Source organism: Buceros rhinoceros, unplaced genomic scaffold, assembly GCF_000710305.1.
Source record: "Buceros rhinoceros silvestris isolate BGI_N320 unplaced genomic scaffold, ASM71030v1 scaffold14348, whole genome shotgun sequence".
NCBI classification, from domain to species: Eukaryota; Metazoa; Chordata; class Aves; order Bucerotiformes; family Bucerotidae; genus Buceros; species Buceros rhinoceros.
The window spans coordinates 7712-15286 of NW_010426451.1; the positions used below are offsets into that span (position 1 = coordinate 7712).

General features: G+C 43.0%; 1 protein-coding gene across 1 annotated transcript in view; it reads right to left on the reverse strand.

Moving 5' to 3' along the window:
- Positions 1–7575, reverse strand: part of SRRM1 (serine/arginine repetitive matrix 1) — a gene marked incomplete at its 5' end in the record, with an annotated part of 14772 nt that overhangs the window by 3916 nt on the left and 3281 nt on the right. The window contains 10 exons of the mRNA XM_010141514.1: positions 1751–1792; positions 2010–2154; positions 2819–2905; positions 3229–3309; positions 3454–3725; positions 5167–5271; positions 5637–5840; positions 6284–6484; positions 6936–7048; positions 7275–7445. Of these exons, the coding sequence (XP_010139816.1) occupies positions 1751–1792; positions 2010–2154; positions 2819–2905; positions 3229–3309; positions 3454–3725; positions 5167–5271; positions 5637–5840; positions 6284–6484; positions 6936–7048; positions 7275–7445 (1421 nt within the window). The remainder of the gene's footprint in view (positions 1–1750; positions 1793–2009; positions 2155–2818; positions 2906–3228; positions 3310–3453; positions 3726–5166; positions 5272–5636; positions 5841–6283; positions 6485–6935; positions 7049–7274; positions 7446–7575) is intronic.

Consider the following 7575-nt stretch of genomic DNA (forward strand, 5'->3'; position numbering starts at 1 on the left):
TGCTGAAGAGACAAAGGGATTGCTTGCAAAAGTCACAGTTGAGCCATTGAGATTTTTTTTTGTTGTTCTGCTTTCAGCACACAAAATCATCATCTTCACGCTCCTCAAACTGCAATTCTTTTAGTACCACTGATGGAAAAAAATTGACTCAAGTCTTTCTAAAGAGCATGAGCCAAGACGTATTTCACTGTACCTCAGAGCTCACCTCAACAGTCATAAGAATTTCACGTTCTGCTTAACCTGGTCTACTCACATCCTGTAGCCAGAGAGGAAGCCCAGCTCTCTCCCACTTTCTTCTGAAAGCTCATTTCTGCAAGTTCCCTTGGACAGAATCTAGTGATCATCTGCAGTCAGACCAGGTTACTGACCACCAGATGAAGCCCACACCAGCACCTCTTTGTCGTTATGCAGCGCCATGACTGCTAGAGCCAGCGCAAGGGAGGAACGGGGAGTGCCCAGCTGGGCCAGGCACACCAACACTGCAGTCAGCAGAGCCTGAGGTTGGATCAGATGGAACGGTGTGAAGCCGTACTCTCAAAAACAGCTTTTATCTATGGATCTGGAACCCAGAATGATCTATTTCTTGAAATGCAGAGAAAAATCAGAGTTGTTGCTAAACTGCAGCTATCCAGATCAAAATTAATTCATAAAATGAGACATTTTCTGCTCTGCAAGGTTACACCACACTTTGGGGAGGGGAAGTTTTACTCAAACATGTTCCTAGAGTTTTAAAGGAGAGGAATATTGGTATTTTGTAAAGTAAAACATGCCCTTTTTTTGCCTGCAAGGCAGTGAGTTACACTTTTCATAGCTAAGAGTTTGCTCCAAAAGACAATGTTCTTTTATGATCCAAAAAACCCCCAGCCTTCAAATGTCATGGTTGACCTAATTAAGCATGTATTTACACGAAGGCAGCAGCTGGATCTGGAGTGTTGCGAAACAGATGAAGATCTTTTGCCTTCCAACCTGTTTCACATAGAATTGTCCAACGAGAACCATAATTAGAATGATCCGCATCTGTAGCAGTCATATTTGTACGTTTTTATGTGTACTGCCACTGTATCCTAAGCCAGGTCTTAATTACAGATTGCTCACAAGGGTCATTATATCAGATTAATAAGCTCACCAAGCACCCAGCTTCCTGCACCTTCCTGTATTGAGATCAACACAGAGCAAACAATTTCACAAACATTGTGAACAGTGCTGCCTATGTAAGAGAAGAATAGGTGTTCACTACTAGCCTACTCCCTGTCTGCTACTAGTAGTTCCAGGTATCTAACGAATTGATGAGACTTTTGAAAATCCCCATTATCTGTGACCCAGAACAAAGACCGTAATCACTCATTGCAAGCGTATGGAAGGGCTTACCCAGCACGTCGATGGCAGCAAGAATACAAAGCAATGCCCACCCACCTTTCCAATGGGAGTGCATGGAGTAAGAAAACCCCTGGAGCATCCAAGCACTCAGGTGTCTCCAGGCATCAGTAAGATGCTGAAACATTAAGCCTGTAGCAGTTATTAACATTAGGAGCAATGAAGGGGACAGAGCAGGTGTTCCTCTTTTCTGGCCCCCAACGGTCCCAGACCCAACACACAAAGAAACACATCAGCCTGGATTTCCCTCACCTCACTACTGTGACTGTGCAAGGACAAAGGATGGCAAGCACTTCTCCAACGCAAACCAAATGACAGCTTGTCTACATGACTTTCTGGATGTAAATCCTGTTTAACAGATTAATTTCTAACCAACCTTTTCATCACTGGTGATTGCCACCGCTTTTCCATCTGCATCCTGACAGCAGTGGAGGAAAAACAAAACAGAACAGATCTAGCTGCCGTATGTTTGAGCCAAAAATGAACGTATTCAAATGTGCAATTCTTACCAAATGAGCATAACAAGAATGGACAAAACAGACATGACTTAACTCTGTTGTGTATTTGCTGACAGCTGCACAGCAGATAAACATTAACTAGTCAGAAAAAAAAAAGTCAACTCAAGAAGAAATTACCGAGGGGAGGATTCCTTCTGTCGTCTGCGTGGAGATGGCGACGGACTGCGTGAATGCGAGTGGCGTCGGCGTCTGCCAACTTCCCCATTCTTCACATTGGACCTTTTAGGTCTTTCCTCTTCAGATGAAGATGAAGAGCCAGAATCTGTAAACGCAGAAGAATCATTCTCTGGAAAATGATTCTCCAGACATCATTAACGCAGTCACTGATAGGGTGACACTGCAGTTTAAATGACTAAACTCCTCTCCCACTAAGTAAGAAGCCTCTATTTAAAAGCAGTTCAACTGAAAATGTTAGTTGAAGTGATAAATAAATCCAGAGCTGAGTAAAAATATTTGCAGCAACCCAACTGTCCTCATAAAACTTGACTCGCCAGGAAATTTAGAAGGTGAACCGCAGGTACTCATAGGAACATTAAGTGGATAAAGACCTGTCCCAGGCACAGTTTAGTCTACTCATCTCAAACATACCTGAGTCCAAAATATTGGGAAATAACCTGTTGCAAGAGCAGATTAAGTAATCCATAGCAAACAGTACTCATGTATGCCATGCTAAGAGTTTAAAAGTGCAACTTTAAACGATGTGAACCCATTAACAAAGAGCTATACCACAACTTTTAAAACTGTATTTATTCTTCTTGCGCAATAATTCCAGTGACTTCATTACGAGTGGTAAATCCGTAATTAAGTTTACAATAGCACCGAACCGCGCACAGCAAATAATTTCAATGAGCGTTTGAACTCAATGCTAACTACTTCCTGCAAAGCTGAACTACAGCCTGGTTTCAGGAAATCCATGCCATCCATACCAGATGAAGACTGTTGGTTTTGCCTTCTGTACTGACGCCTCTGTTGAACAGAATCTGCTGCAGCCATTTTGCCTCCTTTATCTTCTTCTGAAAAGTACAGACATGGACAGAGTGTTTAAACCAAAGCCACGAGTTCAGGCAGATGCAAAGTCACATTACAGTACATCATCAGGTACACTCCCCTCCTCAAACCTTAAGATTACTTCCAGGTTGGAATACACTTTGGTTGTGCTTTTTTTCCGAGAAAACTTGGATCAAAATGTTTGAGGCACTACCAGTGATCACCTTTATATTTCCGAAAACCCTTCTTATAATTCCGGTCTATCAAGAGGGTTTGGTGCCTTTTAATCTCATGCATGTTTTGATTAAAAACTGCACCCAAAAGCGGCATTGAAAAGCAAGAGCCGTACCAGATTCAGACAGTTCTGCTTTCCTTGGTTTTGGTGCTGGCGAAGGAGATTCTCTTTTTTCAGTGCTCTTATGTTTGGGTGCTAGAAGACAAAGGCAAATCACTCAGCTGCAGTTCGTTACATCCTTGCATGCTCTTCTGTTCACAGAAACTGTCCAGCCCACCTTTGAGAACACAAAGGCACAAAATGAAAAGGCTGCTGGAATCCAATTCTGTATTTCGTTACCTGATGCTCTGCTGGGCGAAACAGAGCCACGGCTTTTCCTTGCACGGTTTGACTGCTGGGGTGTTGGAGATCTGCGTGGTTTTGGAGGTGGACTTGCTGGGGGGGATGGTCTGTGCCTCCGCCGAGGAGGGCTTGCAGAAGGAGAGAGCCTACGGGTTTTACGAGGAGGACTGGATACGGGTCTTTTAGGTGGTTTCTTTGGTGGTGATCGGGAACGTGAGGAAGAGGAGGAAGAGCTACTGCCAGATAAGGATGCTGATGACCGTCTCCTCCTGTAAATCAAATACAATAGCAGAGTGTGATGGGCCAGCTCAAGCAATGTTTGAGCACGAGCACAGAACTGCATTTGTTTGCAAGCCCATAGAGAGCCACATACAACAGCACTTCCAGAACACGGTGGACAGCCAGCAACACTGGGCTTGAAGAGCAGACCAACCTTTCAGTTATTTTTAAACTACAGTGAACAAAAAAATTGTTAGTGTTACCTTTGCTTGCTTTCTGCCAATCTACAGACTATGACTAAGCTTTTCTCCTAGGAGCAATTAGTTTTGTTTGGGCTCTCTAACTTTTGATGGTTAAGAGAATTCTCCATGTTAGCACAGGTGGTTTAATGATCTTCAGAACAGATGTGTTTGAGACTTTAGTGTGCAAGTACACTAGAGTTTTGATACCTGGAGATAAAAATTTCAGACAACCACTCAGAACCAATCTATCCAATTCTTATGTTCTAGTCTTTCATCTTTGTCATTTTAGAAAGGTAGGGCCTCTAGAATTCTGCAGCAAAATTTGTGGCAAGTTCTGTTGCAATTGTGTACCCGCAGAAGCCACCTTTGGCTGCAGAATTCCTGAGAACCTGGAAAAAAAGAAACCCTACCTTGAGCGAGATAAAACACTGGCTGAAAGGGAGCTCTTGTACCTCTTGCAACATACGTGTTGGATACGTGTCACAGTTCTCCCAGTAACTGCATGGAATGAACATCTTTATAAACTCAAAAAAACCCAAGTCATCACCTTGTCATAAAAAGAACCGTTCCTTCGTAAAAAAAAATGACAACTGCTGTACACAGGAAGGACCACTCTCACTCTCTTCCTGTAACGAGGATTGGAATCTAGTCTCTTCTGTGAAGACAAATGTCTGTTTTGACACTAAATTTCTTTGCAAGGCAATTCGGAGCTTTGCTACCAGAACAATTGCTTATGCTATCAAAAATGTAACCTTCAACACCAGGCCAGGAAGATCTCTTTAAGAACACAAAGAAGAAACATATTTCAAGTCAAAATTTAATTTTGATTTTAATTTTACAATATAGAAATGTAAGTCATAATTAAAAAAACTAAGTAGAATCCAGTTACTTGTTCTCATTTTCTCCCCAGGCAGGAAAAAAAAGTATTAAGAATTAAGCTAAAAAGTCAAAAAGGTGTGACGTCAGTCTGTGCTGGGAGCTATCCAGAGCCATTTGAAGAAGTTACAGTGCTGAAACTGCTGCTCTTCAAAAGGGTCAAATTCTGGTCACTATTTCAACTCAAATCAGTTCGCAGCTACTTCTACGTTCCCCCACGCCACTCTTACCAAGCATGACCCTGCAGTTTTGACATCACCCGGATCATACACCTGCCAGTACCAAGGTAACTTTGACAGCACTCATCCCTCACAACTCCCCTTCCACTTTCACAGCTTAACATTTTCCGTTCCCTCAGAGGAGGGAATCTTACCGCCTCACGGGGGATCTGCTTCTTCTGTGTCTGGGTGGGGGAGGCATTCGCCTTGGAGGGCTCCTTCTCCTTGGAGACGGCCGTCGTCTCGGGCTGGGTCGCCTTCTAGGGGAGTAAGACCTGTCACAATCAGAAATTCAAATGAAAAGCAACTATCTAATTTCCAGCTTTGAGGAAGTGCATCCTCAGGGCACTGAGCATAACGTTGCTCTTCTCCAAGTACATCATGATGAGGTTGCATTTAGATTACGATGCAAAGTCTATATTCAGACAGACCAACATCTCTCTACTTAGCAGTAAAATAATCCAGAAAAAGGAAAGAACACATTTATCCATTGAAGGCATCTTTCTTACTTGCCTAAAGCATCCACAGCTCATCACCTCTAGAAACATCACTACTTTAACTTACATTAAGTGGCAGCTTCAGAAGAAAATACTACATTCTCAACCGAGATAAATTTAGGTCCTACCTTGACCGTGATCTATGACGCCTTCTTGGTCGAGAATGAGATGGAGAACGTGATCGAGATCTTGACCTCGACTTGGACCGAGTTGGGGATCTTTGACGAGTCTTCTCTTTTTCCTTCTCCCTCTCCTTCTTTGAATTACGTTCTGGTGAAGTTTCTTTAGTCTCTGGTACAGGAGGTTCAGGTTTAGGAGCTTTTGGGATATCACTGTTAAAAATAAAGAGTTTATTTATAAGCATATACAAACCACAAGCCCTGGAGTAACATTTTAGAAGCTGCCAAGATATTCCCCTACAATGACCATTCTCCAGCCCACCCTGATGTTAGACATCCTACTCAAAAATTGTGAAAAAAATTAGAATGTGGTACAATGATTCAAAGAGACAAAAAAGTAATGTACAGGCTGTGTGTCAACTTGCGAGATGGCATTGCCAGGAGTGGAAAAGGTGACCAGGACAATGAAGTCGCAGTGGCAGCTAAGCACTACACAGGAAAAAAAGAAATCTTACTGGAGATTATTAAATAAATTCTTCTGCCGTTGCAGGGAGAAGCAGGCATTCCCCCAAGTCGAGCTCCCAACAGCACTTAGAGATAATTTCCGTTTTTAAAGAGGTAACATACAGTTCTCCAGACAAAGTTATCACACGGACCTGTTCGAAGTTGCCTCTTGAACAACAGTCTCCTTTGGTTTCACCGAGGGTTCTGGCTCAGGAGTCACCTCTTTCTTTTCTGGAGCTGGAGTCGCACTACGGCTCTTGGTTCTGTGATGAGGGGAGCGAGAATGGCTGCGCTTCCGCTCTCTCCTGACAGGTGACGACCTCCTTCGAGGGGAAGGAGACCTTGATTTGCGTCTAGAAAAAAGAAGCGCCATTTAGTAGCGTAACGTAATGGAACAATGTACAGGATGACAGACCCCGTGATACTCAGCAGCTAAAAGCTCTTCTGAATCAGGCAGGTTCACAGTACCCTTTACAGCAGTAAAACCATCTGACTACTTCAGATTTTCTGTGGGGTCTGCAGCCAAATTAAGACGTCAAACAAAAAAAACCCAAAAAACCCAAACACCCAAACCCAAAGAGTCCTGGAACAGATAAGCCGTTACGAACAGTTCCTAGTGTTAACACCACCTGCGTCAAAGCTGCTCCAGTTTCCCTGCAGTAACTGTTCAGCTGTAAGTTGAGCTGGCCTGCTGGAATAGCTAAGGGGAGTTTCGCCACGGTTCAGTTCATTCTTCTCTGCCTCCCATCGTTTTTCACTCTGTTCTAGACTATTGCTGATACCTTGTCTGAGCAGTTTCATTACCTTCTGGGACTCCTGGATCTGTCTCTCTTTTCTCTGTTGTCTTTGTCTTCCTTATCTCTCTTCTCCTTGTCTTCATCTTGTTTCTTCATAGAAGCCAGTTTCTCTTGCTCTATCTATGCAAGCAAATACCATCGCTTAACTCGGAGGCATCATAAAGACCTTATCAAATACCTATGTTCAACAACAACAACCACCCTCACTGCTTCAGGACTAAACTATGTTGCCCAGACAGAAGGGTTCTGCTGTACGCAAAACGTCTACTGCAGCAGCAATAGCTTTAGAGCCATCCGTTCTGCCCGGTGCTCACAACCCCTCTACAACCCTCTTAAAAACTCCTACCTGTCGCTGTTTGATTTCCTCTTTCTTCAGTTCCAGAAATGCGGTTGGAATACCAGCAATGTTTTCTTGTGCACTTAATAGCAGTGGCCACAGCTCTCCCATGAACTCCCTAGCATTTTTCCCATTCAAAAAACCAGTCAGGTTGATTTGCATCATTTTGGAATCTGGATTCTGCAAAGAGATATGACAGGAAGACAAACCGGTTATCTGAAAAAACAACATACATTCTCTATCAAACTTAAATTAAAACTACCATGGGGGCTAAAATACATATACGCTCAAAAACTAATTTTTTTTTAAT